This window comes from Pogona vitticeps, chromosome 5, assembly GCF_051106095.1.
Source record: "Pogona vitticeps strain Pit_001003342236 chromosome 5, PviZW2.1, whole genome shotgun sequence".
Taxonomy (NCBI): Eukaryota; Metazoa; Chordata; class Lepidosauria; order Squamata; family Agamidae; genus Pogona; species Pogona vitticeps.
The window spans coordinates 98,342,479-98,359,093 of record NC_135787.1 but is presented as its reverse complement, the minus strand read 5'-3'; the positions used below and the strand labels follow the sequence as shown (position 1 = coordinate 98,359,093).

Here is a 16,615-nt window from a genome sequence, read left to right as displayed (position 1 = left end):
TCTGAATGGTGAAAGGAGCAAGAAAAGGGCTGTGAGACAACCTTTCCTGAGGTGGAAGGCTTGTGTGGTGCCAATGCCTTCTAAGCCCGAGCTGCTATTGCTGTGACTGCTGCAAGAGGGCAGAGAGGGCTTTTCTGTGACAGGAAGTGAGCAAGCCCTGTGAACAGCTGAGTAAACACTGGTTTCACTTCAAGGAGAAAGGAAGAAATATGTAGGGCTTAATTGAGCAGCCACCTCAGAAGGCCTTATCCTGGCAGTGATGCACCAGCTCGGCTGGCCCCTCGGCTCCACTAAAGCCACAGCCGGGCTTCACTGCTAAGGAAGAGACCTCTTCTGTGAAGTCTGTTTTCGAGTCCTCCTGTGCAGCTTCTGAGTTAAGCCATGCACTTCCTTTCTTCCTTCCTCCTTCAGTTGGAGACAGTTCTTACTGCAGCAGCCTCTTTAGTGGCAAAACCTGGACAGCCCAGGAGCAATAGATGGCGCTCGCTGAGCTGCCTCAGTGAGAAGTGGTGCTGTCCAACCTCAGCTGGTGCCAGGCGTGGCTCTAGGGCAACCCCAGCTCCCTCTCCTCAAAATGGCTGCCCAAGCATGCATGCTATGACTTAGCAGCATGTGGGGGCCATGCTATTCGAGGTATTAGGGCAACAAATAGCTAATGAGCTGATTTCATCCCCCAAAAATGCCTTTAATAAATTATAGTATTTCAGCACTTCAGTGGACTGTATAAATATGTGAAGGTTGCTATATCATAGGTAGCTCAAATAATTGACTTTTATGACATTAAATATTTTCCCTTACATCAGTTTTTTCCCTGTCTTAAAGGTGCTCCCAGCACCTTTGCAGCTCTGCACCCACCCCTAACTATGAAAAAAAGAAGAAGAAAGTTTGGTCACACGAGGAACAAGGGGGCCTTTCAGCTAAAAACAGAAAATCTTTTTGTTCGCTTGTTTTTTTTAGGACTACGGGGGCAGCTGTGGCACTTCAAGGTCCAGGCACACAGCCCCCTGACAAGACCAAATTTATTTGGGCTAATCTGACTGAATTCATTAACTAATAATCTATTCCTATGGAAATCTTCCACTAGTTTTTACAGGGCTATAGCTAGCATGGTACAATTGGGACTATGCTCCAAGCTGCTCAGTGCAGATGACATGACAGCTCCCCTGTCCTGTGCTCCTCCTTCAATGAGCTAAAGGCAGAGGTAGCCACACTGTCCAGACGTTCCCATCCCTGAAAGCATTTCTCCACTGTGACCCTCTGAATGTTTGCACCGGTTTCAGAGATTACATGCCTATGTACCAATGACCTCCCCCTCAGAACCAACATTAAAGAAAAGGAGCAAGCTTCTCTATTCAGGAAAAAAAAGAGACCACTTCTTCATTCTCTGGTGGCATGAGCTGGAGTCCTCCTACCCTAGGATTCAGCGGTTGCAATAGTGGCTTGGCAACAGCGGGGGGGTTGAGATTGCCTGGAGATTTGGGTTCCTTCAGGGTTGCTACAAATGACAATACTCCTGGTTATTGTTCTGATAAGAAAGCACCAGCACTTTAGAAATTTCAGCTCTGTGATTCTGTGAAGGTCGATAGCTCTCCAAACTTATGAGACAGAATAAATACCTAAACTCTTAAACAACAAAAGGCTCGGTCCTCTACAAATAACAGTTAAAGAAGAGAAGTGCTAGGGAAACACTTTGGAAAAAGGTGTATTTGAAATGAGCAATGGGCTCTTAGTCAGTCATATGGAGGTTTCTCTTGGGATTTAATGTTTTGCTGTCAGCTTTAAAAACCACTTTTCTGGGAAGCATTGGGAAACTCTAGGAAGAACTGCAGACCATGAGAAAGGACTTTGGAACTATATGTGGGCCATGGGCCACATTTTGACCCTCATGATTTTTATGAACTGGAATTCATAGATTTTGGAAGGCCTTGATAGCAATTATCTTACCCCAACTAAGAGAGGTGCTGTGGCCTTGTCTGTTGCATCACTCTGAGATTTTGGTGTGCCATAGACATGATTCCATTTTCATAAGATTGACATCTTTTTTTTTCTTTCATATTTTGAAATTGGTGGATAGTTCTGGATTCCACAGATTCCCAGCCCCCTTTTGGAACTTTCTTATATAGGAAAATTGAACTAATCATTCACTATTCATGTTCTCTGTGCCAATTTATACTGCTCATGGGCTGCAAAGATCTTTGATGGAAGAAAATAGTGGTATCAAATCCAGAATGGGTTCATTATTGGTATAGTGACTCCAGTATTTTTGAATTTTCTTAGTAATTAGAGATCAAGAGCTTTTTGTACAAGAGAAAAATAAGATCTTTTATAATATTATGTACAGAGTTCTTTTTTTCTCACAGAAATTAATTTTGGATTTAATAGTGGTAGCAGTGATGTGCTAAAAACAACATAATCGTGAAATCAGAAAAATACTGTTACTGTGTGTTAACAAGAGTATATTTCAGGCATTTAAAAATGAGTGAATTCTATACACAATGAAAGGAACATGCTACCTTTATCCCATCTGTCATTACTTTCCTCATGTGAAAGGAATGTGTCTGAAGAAAAGGGGGTACCTCCTGACTCTGTGAAGATTTGGCATCAGAGGTGTGCAGTCTCCTGGCCTGTAAGAGCTACATACACCCATCTCTCAATTTTGCAGAACCACACTTGTTCAAGCAGCCCCTGCCTCCCAAATCTTCCTACCTAAATAGATTTTTTTTAAAAAAATGTATCAGAAAGGCGCCTTGCACCCTCTATTGGCCAAAATATTTTAAAAGTTTTTAAAACGAGGCTCTGGGGTTCCAGAGATGCTGGGAGTCCTCAAAACATGGAAGATTCCATCGCCACCACCCATTCCTTACAGCTTTCAAGGGAACATTCTAAGCAAAACAATTAAGGTATCAGGTGGTTGGGGTCCCTAGAAATGCTGGGGGGCTAAATTTGGTTTCTTGGAGTCCACATATGGCCTATGTTGAACACACTATGTTAGCCAGAACACAAGTTGTTGTTTTTATTTTTGCATTGTGCCTCTGGTGCAACGAATCTGCAGATACAAGGGTCTCCTCTTCAGATACATCACTTTCTAATATACCCCTTCCCTTTCCTGTCAAGTATACATGCTTTGCTACATGCATTGTTAACAGCTGAGTAGGGCTGTGGAATTATAATGAAAAAAAAACTGATATTATTATACTTTATTATTACAGCATCAAGCCATACAGAAAACAAAAACTGATATATTTTCATGGTCTTATGATATGTTTTAATAAATGTTATCATTTTGTAGTATACTAATTCCCTGATATAGGTTGTTATTTTTTTTAAATTTCAGGGTCAGTTGAGGTGAAAGTTGATGAAAGCTAATCTCTGCAATATATTGAAATGAAATAGATTTACTACATACTGAACCATTTATATCAGCAAAAAAATATTCTTCCTCTTCTCTTTGGTGATCATCTGTGAAATGATCTTCATTGATACACAGCATGTTCAAAGTGTGAAAAGAGATTTAGATAAAGTCTGTGTTACGACCCTTTAATGAAAGAAAGTAATTCACACTAAACCTTATGCTGTAATGTTTTCACTGGTATATGATCGTTGGCTAAAGCACCTGCTGTCATTCCAAATTGGACTAACCATTACCTCAGACCCACAATTCCATAGTGAGGTCCCACTTCTTAAGAAGACCTCATGGCACCATGATGGCATATCTTTTAGGCTTCTTCTACATGGCAGGGTTTTTTTTTTTAGATCTATTATGTGGACATGCTTTATACTAGGCATCCATTAAAAGATTTACATATGTATATTGCATCTCTCTTCTTGTTCTGTGCTGCCGTTGGGTTAAGTACTGGTAGGTAATGTTCAATTTCATTATTAGAAAAATCCTCTTCAGCTTTGCTTCTGCCTTGATTACTTGTATTGCTTGAACTATATGAGTAACCTAAAAATAACCCCCAGCTGGTTTAAAGCAGTTTTTTTTGGTGCTGCATTTGATGTCAGTTTACATTTGCATTTTCTTGGACATTTGTCTGTTTTACCTGTATTTGTGTTTGTTGTCTTGAAAATGGTTACATTGTGATGAACTGAATGCATGAAATTTATGTTTCTGTTTAAGGTACATTACTGCTATTACTATTAGATTAAAATTGAATGCATACTTTTTATGATAAGAACTCTGTACACACCATGAAATATATTAGTCTTTGTTTCTCTTGTACAGAAAATTAATATGAAATGCTTGACAAAGTAAAAAGTACTGGAGAGAATGTGTGTGCGTATGCGTGTGCATACACACATGGGTGTGAGTCTTATCAGCTTACTGGCCAAGAATTCAGGGCAGGTCAGTGGTTTCTGGAAGGCAGGCCTTACAAGCAGAGGAGTAGAAGCAGCAGGGTCATTACGTCAAGGCTTCATCTCAGGGAGAGGTGCAGGGCTACAAATGGGGTGGGTGGGTTGGCCATTATTTACATTAAAATATTATTATTTTTACCCCTGAGCTCTCAGAGGGCTTCCTGGAAAGTCATAAATGAGAAAAGAAGACTCTCTCCATTGGTTTGGAAAGGGTTCTAACACCTGACTGCAGTCCCAACCAGGCATACCTCAGGAGTTGCTGGGACGCAAAAGCCAGTCTTAAAGGCAGGGTGGCTTCATACATGTGAAGATGATTCTTCAGATATCCTGGTCATAACTGGCTTTAGAGACCATCACCTGTACACTGAACTGCACCTGGAAAAAAAAGGGGACAAAATGTTTGTCATTTAAGGAAATTGAGATGCCAGAAACTGAGATGCAGTTGCTCTTGAAAACAGTAACCTACTTCAGATGACTGAATGGGTCCCCAGACTATTTTCCTGGTTTTCTCACTGACACTGGTATAATCCTAACTCAATGATGTACTTGCTGTAGAGGTTAAGATTGGGCACAAGATTGGGCAAATTTCTGTCATGCCAGCTGATCTCAGAAATCTGATAACAGCAATCTGCTGGCAGAATGTTGTGTCTGTCTAAGACCTGTCAGGAGAAGAGTGGGATGAAAAAAGATTTGAATGATACCAGCTCCAGACTTCCTTCAGTCCAGAGATACCAACAGAAAGTTGGTCCTAAACAATTTCCAACACCCATATGTTGGGAAGGCTTTGGATTCAGCCCAGCTTCAGCTGGCCTAGTGTTGGCTCAACTGGCGTTTGGCCATACTGGCTAGTTAGGATTGCACTTTAAGTCAGAGTTCTACTGTTCAGATATAATATGGAATTTTGGCTTAACATAAGACAAGATCTTCTGCTCTGATCTTGTGCATGGTGAGAGGAAGGGTTAACTTTGAATAGTCTTTCCTGTTTTTATAAACAGACATAGAACAATTGTCCAAAATGGGTTGTTGCATACTCCACTGGGTTAATAATTTTCTACAAGAAGAGTATACCACTTTAATTTTTATGGCTAATATTGAAATGTGGATAGTGCTGTTGTTTGGGTGAAAATATGATTTAAATTTCTCTTTCCCCTATTTTTATGGTGATTTTGTCACTTGATAGATACAGTATTTTGTGCGGAAATATTTGATGTTTGGCCTAAGTGTTTGATAGGTGATGATTTTTTTTAGCATAGGATAGTTTAACTACTTCTGCATAGAGTGGCATGCATCATTTGAGCCACTAGCATGAACAATATTTGTAATTTTTAGTTACAAGTGAGAATTTAAAGTGATCCAATTAAAAAATATAGTTTCATGAGAATACAGACATCTAAAGCAATTGAATTATAAACATGGACATACAATTTAAATCCAAAATTCAATATACCTAATTTTCTTGACTCTAAATACAGGAGCCCTAAGATAACATGACTTTATGAAGAAAATAACTATTGTTATTTGTTTTGTCTTGCTCCTTTAGGTATTAATACATTAATAGCAAACAATACATATGATGCGGCTTATCCCCTTCATGATGTAGGTATCCGTTCTTTAATTCTTTTTTTTTGTGGGAACCTTGTTAAATATGAAAATCTACTGTTCTTTTGTCTCTGTAGAGCTGGTTTTAAAACAAATGTTACAAAAAGAATAAACTGTAGAATTATTTGTAATGTTAAGTAAAAACACAACACAAAAACAAAAATATAATGATAAGAAAAACTAAGCCCATGTTGAATATTAAAAAATATACAGTGGTGCCTCGCTTAGCGATCGCTCCATTGAGTGACGAAATTGCTTAGCGACGGAGTTTTTGTGATAGCAAAAGTGATCGCTTTGCGATGGTCCCTATGAGGTTTTTTCACTTTGCGATGATCGTGGGAAAGCAATCATGGCAAAGCGACCCTTTTTTAACAGCTGATTGGTGGTTTCAAAATGGCCGCCAGGAAAACAAAATGGCTGCCCGCTGTGTTTTCTTGCTTTAGAGGAACCCCTATGGAGAATCTTCACTTAAAGATTAGTTGTTAGCCCATAGGAACACATTAATTCTATGGGCTTTTTAATATCGCTTATCAATGAAATCGCTTAGCAACGTTTTTTCCGGAATGGATTAACATCGCTAAGTGAGGCACCACTGTATGCCAGTGAATTTAATGTAGAATAAAGTGTTAGAGCTGGCATCCTCTGAAGAAAATACTGTTATGTGCTGTAAAAGTTGCATCCAACCCATGGAGACCCTGTGAGTGAGTGGCCTCCAATAGGTTTTGTCATTGACAGCCTGCTCAGCTCTTGCAAACTCAGGACCATGGCTTCCTTTGTTGAGTCAATCCATCTCATATTTTGTATTCTTCTTCTCCTCCCGCCTTCAGCTTTTCCAGCAAGTCTTCTCTTCTCATGATGTGTCCAATATATGACAGTTTTGTCATTTTTGTTTCTAGAGATAGTTCAGGCTTGATTTGAACTAGGACGTGATTTGATCTTGTTTGTCTCTCTAGTAGTTCCGGGTATCCTCAAAGCTCTCCTCCAGCATCATATTTTGAAAGAATCATTTTTCTCTCTCAGATTTCTTCATTGTCCGGATTTCATATCTGTACATTGTAATTGGAAATGTGATTGTGTTGATGATCTTGGCCATCTTTTCACCTAAATATCTTTTCTAGTTCCATTGTAGCTGCCTTTCCAAGTTTTATTGTTGCTTTCTACCAGTAATATGGTATTATCTTCATATCTTAATTTTTATGCTTTCTCCACCAATTGTCTCATCTGAATCTAATTCAGCTTTCAGTAGGCTATGTTCTGCATATATATTGGGTAAAGAATAAAATACAACTTTGCCTGACAATATCTTTGGTTTCAATTCACAGTTCTTCTGAGGCATGTTAAGTTGAATTTAGTAATGCAAACCTATTATTTATATGGGTTCTAAATTAATGAGAAATGTAATTTAAATTATATTTTGGCATTAGGATTAGGCTCTTTTTCAGCTTTTCTCTAATTTTTTATATTAACAATTCATGGCCATTACCACAAGCTGAATAGCCCAGTGGTTTAGATATCTGACTTGACTGCAGAGCCAAATGCTGGGAGTTCAATTTCCCACTGTACCTCCTTGATCCATAGAATCCCTTCCAGCTCTGCAGTTTTAAGATGGTGATCATCATCATCTGTTCCTGGTTTTAATTTTGGCAGAGAGAATATAGCTTCTCCATCTATTTTCAGTTACCTAGTCTGTTTGATTTCTATACCACCAAGATCTACCCGTGTCACTCGTGTGAGCCAGGAGGTGAGGCTGAGGAGCCTAACGCCGAGAGAGGCCTGGAAGGAAAAGACAAGAAATCGGGCCTTCTTGGCGGTGGCTCCTCGCCTCTGGAACAACTTACCTCCTGAGATCCGCGCGGCCCCCTCGCTGGGTACTTTTAAGAAACAACTAAAAACACTGATGTATAGGCAGGCCTTCCCAACAGATAACCCCTGACAACTTTTCTTTCTTTTTATACATCTTCTTTGATTTTATTTTCGTTCAGTTGTAATGATTTTAAAATTATATTGTTGTTTTGATTGTAAGCCGCCTAGAGTGGTCTAATATGACCAGATAGGCGGGATAGAAATTAAATAAATAAATAAATAAATAAATAAATAAATAAATAAATAAATAAATAAATAAATAAATAAATAAATAAATAAATACTGACAACATGGTGATGTCCAGTAGTCTGTTTGGCTTCCTGAAGCATGTATTTGCAATAAACAGGTTGATGGCTTCACAGCCTTCTATGAGTCATTCTCGGACCTTGAATTATAGTCCCAGACTGCCTGTGCTACACCTTGATTCATTATTAGAGCCACACCATTCCTTCTAATTTTCTCATTTCCAGAGTACTTGTCTGACTGAAAATGTCCTATTCTTGTCCATTTTAGTTCATTCACACCAACTGCAATGTTTATGTGTCCCGTTGCTTGCCTTATAGTTTCCATTTCACCTTGATTGATATTTCTCACATTGCATTTATATATGTTGTGCAGCATCAAATATTTCTTTCACTCTATGCAGATAATAAAATCCTCCAAAGTCTCTGCAATCTAAACATGTTAAGAATCAAATCTCAGAGCTGCTCTGTCTTTCAAAGTCTTCCTGTGGTACAAGGGTCTGAGGGTCTAAGAAGACAGTTCTGGAGACAAAACCTTTAAGGACATAAAATAAAATACAGATTATGACTACAAAGATTTATCTTCCATTGCCCTTCTTGCACACATATATTGACATTATGTTGCTTAAATCAAGCTGAAAGGGGCCAAATTCTTCCTCCAAGGGAACAGAAGAGCCCATCTTGCTGATTTATCTCTCTAAGCAGAAACTTTATAATCACAGATCCTTCTTAAGGATTTTTTCAACCACTGGAGTGAACCGAAGAACACATCAAGATTACAAATCAAACACTTAATAATAGAATGTTTCTTCATCTAAGTTGTATATGAGATGTAGATATTGTTTTTCTAAACTCACTGGATTTGAGCATCTAACTATAGTACCAGGAGTCAGGAGTTTGATCCTTCACTGTGCTTCCTGGAATGAGGGCGGCAACCAAGATCATTTGGAATGTGAGCAGTGTGACAACCAAATCTCCCTAAGGAGGGTATGGCGTTCAGGCAGGGAGTTCTGCAAGGCACAAATATACCACTTTATGCTGGGGCAAGTCCTCAACCTCCAGCAGTGCATAGTATCTGCGCCTTGAACAAGTCTGACCTTTAAAGAACACTTTACTTTTACTCAGCACTTTGCAAGTACTGCAACATGGGCTTTGTGGTTCCATAGAGCTCACAACAGCTCAATTAGATAGAGCTTCTCTATGGTAGCTAGTCAATGGCCTTTACCTCTCCTCTGGACTTAGTCAAACCCTGCTGATCCAAGAGACTAGTCCCCAGAAAAGATTTTTATAATTATTTTTTATTAAGAAAATATAGTTTCATAGAAAGTTTGTTTTTGCTCAAGCACTAGCATAAAGACATGTTCAAAGGATTAATTAAATAATTAAATACAACAACTAATTCCCATTAAAATAATAAACACTAAAAGCTGGGCTAAGGTGGGCTAGCCCCACCTCCTTCTTTCTTACCTACATTATTTTCCTTCAAGCTACATAACACAAAGCATCAAGAATGTCTCTCAGGCAAAAGTTCTCTTCCACAAAATGGTCTCTCTCCAACATAACCCATCATCCATTTTTCTACATTCCTCAGACCTCCTTCTTCATGACTGTAAACAAATTAACTCAAATAGGGATAACTGTCTGCTCTGCCTACAATTTTCATCAAGATGCAGGTGGTTTGTCTCCATTCCAGCTAGAGAGGAATTTGTTGGGTCTTCGCACTGGAGCCTCTTTGTCCTTATCAGGTTTCACTCTGTATCAGCCTGGCTGTAAATTAAGAAAAATAGCCTCTCTGCCTTTCTCACATTCCCAAGTGAACTCCTTTCACTTTTAAAACCTAACTGACCCCATTTTCTTTCCTTCTCATTGACTACAAGTCCCACTCTCCTTCAATCTCATGACAACCAGGTGATAGTGTTATGTACCCTGCCACCTGGGAGGCCTTGGACAAGCTGCACAGTCCCAGAGATTCACCAGGAAGAGTAACAGTTAAACCATGCCTGAGTACTTTATACCTAGAAAACCTTAGGGGATCACTCTAAGTGGGAAATAACTTGATGGCACATGATTACTAAAAGTAGTCTCCTAGATCTGGTTCACATATAAGGGTCCTTCCTGCATTGTTTCCATACTTCATACATAGAAGGAGACGTGAAGCCTGCTATTGAGCCTACTCCCAAAATCACATGACTTGTTGTTTCCCCATCTGTCCATAATTTGAGGATGTATGTTGACACATGGACAGCCTACATGTACTTTTTGTGGAGATTTATAGGTTATTTGTAAGTCTAATTGTAGGTGAGGGTGGCATATCCTCATGTGTAACTTTCACTTAAGAATACTGAGCCAACATTACCAAGTCATCAGTTATTGTGTTTAACTGTGGACAGAGAAGAGGCATTACAACGTCTTGTTTGCTGGTTGAGTGTTCACTGTCAAAATATAGTTTAAAGCATCAGTTCATCAGATTTGTATCAAGCAAGGAGCGTTATGGAAAGCAGATAAATCTACTGTCTTCTAGAAGACTCTAGTTTTCTTTCCTCCCAGAATCTATGCCAGATCACATGGAGAAGACAACTCCCGCCCCCAGTATTTGTCCTGAATGCTCCACATTATCCAGATAACACTTATCCTAAATAAATCCTTATTTCAATTTACCTAAAATGTCCAGTTTGGTACAGAAAACCAATATTATGTCAATTTTTTTCTTTTTACCTGGTAGTCTCTCTCTCTCTTTCTCTTTGTGTTTCTGTGCCTGTCTGTGTGTGTGAGAGAGAAACTGATATAAGTCATAGAATAGGCATGGGGACAAAAGGTTAGACCTCACACCACATGATGGCACAGATTGAAATCCTGCCAAACCACCCTCGCTCCCTGCTGTTGGTGCTTTTTAAAGATTGTGTGGTGTGTTATCATCATGAAACTCCAATGTTAACTGATAGTTTTGACATTTTCAACAGTGCTTGCAATTACCTCACATGGTCAGCATGGGAAGCAAAGTCATGTGATTTTATTGGAAAAGAGAGGGCTCAAAAGGCATTTCAAAGTGAGCTGAAGATCAAGTAGAGCTAGTCCCAAATGAAGTGTGTGAGACTTCAGCTTTATTCGCATATTACATATGTGGAGGGCATTATTGTGTTTAAACAGGAATGGGCTTCTAGTCTTGTATTTTCTTAATCTGTCACCAAGGTGTTTATAATAATAATAGCATGTTGTGACTTATAGCAACACTTTCCAGGGTTTTCTTGTTAGAGAATACTCAGAAGTTTATCATTCCTTTCTTCTGGGGGTGCCCTGAGATTGTGCAGCTTGCCCATGATTGCACAGGCAGGCTTTTCTCACAGAAGGCACAGTGGGGTTCAGACTTGCAACCTCTGACTCCACAACCAGATCCTAAACCATCAAGTTATCCAACCAAGGGGTGAGTATAGTTATTTACAAAAGAATCTTCACATAGATCAGTTACTTGTATGTTGAGGTGCCACACAACTGGGAGGCCACATACTTTGAATGCCTGATTGTGTGCAGCTGCTTTGTGCACAACACCGGTAACTACTATTTTGTTTATCAAATGCATTATTGAAAAGTATGGTATATGTGCCAAGACTTTCTTAAAGTTATATTTGATAAATGTCATTTACAACATGTCCGTTGGCAGATTAGTTGTCAGTATCTGACAAGCTCGTTCATCAGCACCTCAGACTTGAAAATTATCTCATTTTTATTATTGGATATTATTACCTCAGCTGTATAGGTGAAGACAACATTCAACAGCTAATCCTAGCTAGAACAATGGAACCTAGATCAATTTACAAATGATGACTTACAAATTCTCCAGTGATTCAGTGGATATACTCTACTTGGGACTGGCAATTGGCTTTAGGCTGTGATCTTTATTATTGTTAATATCATTTTTATATAGAGAGAACACCAGAGCCCATTCAGGTTTTCTAGAATCCAGTGTGGTCAACATGGTTAGAGGGGAGTCAGGGAAGCCAAAGAAGAAAGGTTCCTGTATCTTCATACTAGAAATATATCATACCATTCACCCTTTTCCTGAAATACTTCTTACCACTAGCATTATCTTTCCAGGGTGAATATGAAGGTGAAAATGAAGAAATGAACGATAGAAAGGTAAAATATCTCGTATTCTCACTTTGACTGGGATTACATTGCTATGCCTTCATTGGAATTGCCAAACCAAGAGCATTGCATTCCCTGTGATTTTGGAGCCAAAGCTTGTGACCAGGGTTTGGATTCATGTGATCTCTAATTTAATTTGTATTCATTTTCATTGTGGGCAAGAATCCCGTAGAAGGAATAGAGTAGCCCTCATAGTCAACAAAAAAGTGGGAAAAGCTGTAATGAGATACAATCTCAAAAATGATAGAATGATTTCAATACGAATCTAAGGCAGACCTTTCAACATCACAGTAATCCAAGTTTATGCACCAACCACCAATGATGAAGATGCTGAAATTGACTCCATTCCTTCTATGCTCTTCTTGCCCACAATAGTAGATATAATAATCATATGAATTGAATACGCCCATTCCTGTCCAATTTCACTGATGCCCAGGATGTCAATGTTTATTCTTGGCATCTCCTGTTTGACCACATCCAGCTTACCAAGGTTCATAGATCTTACATTCCAGGTTCCTATGCAGTATTTTTCTTTGCAGCATTGGACTTTGCTTTCAATTCCAGGCACGTCCACAGCTGAGCGTCCTTTCGGCTTTGGCCCAACCACTTCATTAGCTCTTGTACTTGTCCTCCGCTCTTCCTCAGTAGCATGTTGGACGCCTTCCGACCTGAGGGGCCCATCTTCTAGTGTCATATCTTTTAGCCTTTTGTTTCTGTTCATGGGTGTTCTTGGCAAAGATACTGGAGTGGCTTGCCAATTCCTACTCCAGGTGAATTGCATTTAGTTGGAACTCTGCACTATGACCTGTCTGTCTTGGGTGTCCCTGCATGGTATAGCCCATAACTTCTCTGAGTTACTCAAGCCCCTTTGCCACGACAAGGCAGCAATCCATGAAGGAGGCAGCAATCCATAGCAAAACATAGGGGGTGCATAACAATTCACTGAGGCTCTAGCCAGCACCTTGGGAGCTGGCAACTTACACATTCACCTATAAAATGGTAAACAAGCCTTTGTGATGAAATCTACCACAAACTAGGCACAATGCAATGTGAGAATCCTGTGCTGTTCCACCACTCACACAAAGTTCAGGAGGGCATACAGGGAAGAATTTCCCACTGGCTGGAATTCATGTGACAGCTTTGAGCAACAGAGAAGCTTGTGTGCATGGGGGGCATGCACGCACGTGCACATTTCTTCGGCTCTCAAAAATGTTGAAAATATCTGATGTGGCTCTCGGTAGAGATGGGGACGAATATGAAAATGGATCAGCTTTTTCAATGAAAATAGCCAATTCGTTAAATATTCATCCCTTCATATTAGTGGGTTCTGGACACCCCCACAAATCTGAAGGGATGAATATTTACACATTTTTATTTGTCCTTCGTATTTAAAAAACAAACAACCATTCTGCAGCCGCCACCCCTCACAGCCATCCAACCCCACAGCCTACCCTCCCCCTTCCTCCCCCTACCTAAGCTCCCATCCCACCCCACCGAAACCCCCTTCCTTTTTAAAAAAAAAACACTATTCTGACTACCAGCTGGCAATCAGCTGATTGGCAACAGATAGGCAGCCACCCAAACCCACAGCCACCCAAACCCACAGCCTACCCCTCCACCCCCTTCCTTTCCCTATCTTAGCACCCAGCCCACCCCCACTGACACCCCCTTACCTTAATTGCCACTGCCGATGTCTCCTTCTGGCCTCCCAGCCGCGGCATGTAAAAAGGGAGACTGGCTGCCCTTTGCAAAGATGGCGGCTTTGGCTTCAGCTGTCATCTTTGCAAAGGGCAGTCTGGATTCCCTGAAGTTTTTTTATAACCCCCCCACACACATCGATGAATAGCTAGGATCCATCTTGTCTAGCTTTCTTCTCAAATTCCTCATGCTCTGAGAAGCTTGCAGACAGGACATGCTAAAGATGGTATCTCCTAATGTTTCCCTTAGTATCAATAATAATAGATCCATTAGTTTTTGATATAAAGGTTCAATTATCTAGTTACAGTGGGTGATAGCCTTCGGTATACAGAACTCTCATCCATCACATGTTAAGGTCATCTTGCTAGTGAACATTATAATATTTTATTTCATATATTATTTATTTATTTTGTGGAAAAATGGCTCCTTTTTCTATCTTTCTATTTTATGGATGGGTTCAAGTTAATGAATATTGCTTTCTCCTCAGGTGTCAACCTTCAAATGCAATGACCATGATTTCTAAGAAATATGCCTAAATTGGCCATTTTGTTGCAAATAAATGTGTTTTTATCCAGATTAGCACTCCACATTAGCCCAGGCATTCTAAAAAAGCATATTTAAGTTTATAATGTGTAGTGTATTTCTCATTTTCCTAAGTCAAATTCTTCATCTCAAAATAAAAGTACTCACGTAGTACTGCATGTAGTGTGTAGTATATCTCTAATTTTCTAAGTCATGCCCCACTACAGGGAGAAATACAGAATAGAAATGAAGTTGAATGAGTAAATAAATAGATATTGGTGAATATGTCCCTGTGACTAGACATTTTAATTGGTCTTTCTTAGGCCATAATGTGCTTCATGAAATGCTGTGGCTGCAATAGCATGCATTTTTAAAAAAAATGTGCATGGAAAGTACAGTGTTTTATAACAGTGGTATCATCCTCACTGTTGTATTTGTTATCAACACTTTGGTCACATCTGGCACATTATGCTTGCTCTTTTCATTGTGGTATGAACATTCTACATGAAAAAATTGATTCCTGCATGTGAACTGGGCATGATAGTCCCAATTACAATTATGATTTACACTTCTAGATAGCCTTTCCTTCAGTGAAATTGAAGCAGTGTACAGGGCTTTTCTCCTTTCCCTTTATCGCAAAAACAAGCCTGTAAGAGACATAGGGTGAAATGAGTGCAAGTGGCCCAAAGTTACCTGTGGAGTTTCATAAGTCAGCATGATCTAAATTCTTGACTGTCCAGGGTAGGAGCTGTACAGGAGAATTTGATGGCAGACCATTCTGCTAAAGAAAAGTTGACAAAAACCATAACTGGCCACTAAGGGGTGCTGAAAATCCATGAAAGAATAACATTGAGTTAAAGAGGTGTAGGTAATTGCTGAGTGAGGAGAGCACCACTTTTTTTGTGTAAAGAGAAGAGCAGTATGTGCCTAAGTAAAAGTAGTTTAAATTTTCTTTGGGAGAAGAAAATGGTAAAATAGCAGCTAATTGCAAGAGCTCACCAAATAAAATACTAGAGGGTTGCCGGTGGAGTGGGGGACACAACTTTAAAAAGTCTTACTGCCTGGAAAACTATTCACCCTCCAAGTTGGGCTGCCCTTCTTTTTATCCTGCCCATTTAGGCCCTCTTATGAAGTGTTAAGTATTAAAAACATAAAAGGTTCTTTCCAGAAATACTGCATTGATTGCTCACATATGTTTCTGTTGCCCGGCCATAAGACTTGACTGTAGGATTTCTATGTATACCATCATCTGTTTTCTATCTGAACCTGAATAGCTTCAGTGTTTAATTTCCTGAAATGCCCTGATCAGATTTAAAGGAAAGGGAGACATTTTTTAAAAAACCGTTTTCTTCTTTCACCCCCATTTGACAGTGTCCCCTCTACATATGCAACTTCCATTCCCCTTACTAGCAGTGTGTGGCCCCCAGACAAAGGTGGACTGAGACCGTCTGGATTGTATTTCCTTATAAGGAAGCCCTATTGATTAAGATTTATGTACCAGCTCATAAAGCAGAAGGTAATCCCAATTAATTCTTTTCAGGGTCTGGTTGCAGAAAAGGCCCTAATGGAACAAAGACTTGCGGTTATGTCTGCAAAGAAGCATTCTGCATAGCACATACTCTGTCTGAGGCTGTTAGTTAAGAATATAGGGATTTCCCCACTTAAGTTTGCAATCCTATACTCTTTTATCTCAGGACACTGAACTCAATTGGATTTACTTCCTAGTAGATATGCTTGATACCCAGTATGGTGTGATGGGTAGAGTGACAGACGAGGACTCAAATGTAAGAGTGGATGATACCTTTTGTTGGACCACTTAAAAATCAATCAAATTCCAAACTTTCATAGAGAAAATTCCACTTCTTCAGGCTCAGCACAACACCCTCACGGATACTGCATAAAAATTGTACACGAGAGTCCAAAAATGATTGGTACATGTCTGTGAGGGTTGATGTAAGTGCCCTGAGGCTGTGGTCTCAAGCCTCTCTGCAGCATGATTTGGAATTTTTATACCCCTCTCCTAGGACCAAAAGGATCGCCTCTCACACTCACATTGTTAGTAGCATAGTTTTTAAGGGACCAAGGGAATTTAGAGTTGTGTTAATCTCTCAATATGGTTCCTTCTTTTGTATATCCTTTCTCAGAACTGAAGATGGCTGAATAGCCATGCCATCTTCATCATACAGTTGCAC

At 39.6% G+C, this 16,615-nt stretch overlaps 1 protein-coding gene across 1 annotated transcript in view; it reads left to right on the top strand.

The window, feature by feature from the left end:
• ANO2 (anoctamin 2) overlaps positions 1–16,615 on the top strand; it is a 227,064-nt gene that overhangs the window by 72,503 nt on the left and 137,946 nt on the right. Inside the window, exons 8-9 of the mRNA XM_020785745.3 lie at positions 5,897–5,952; positions 12,153–12,194. Coding sequence (XP_020641404.3) covers positions 5,897–5,952; positions 12,153–12,194 — 98 coding nt within the window. The remainder of the gene's footprint in view (positions 1–5,896; positions 5,953–12,152; positions 12,195–16,615) is intronic.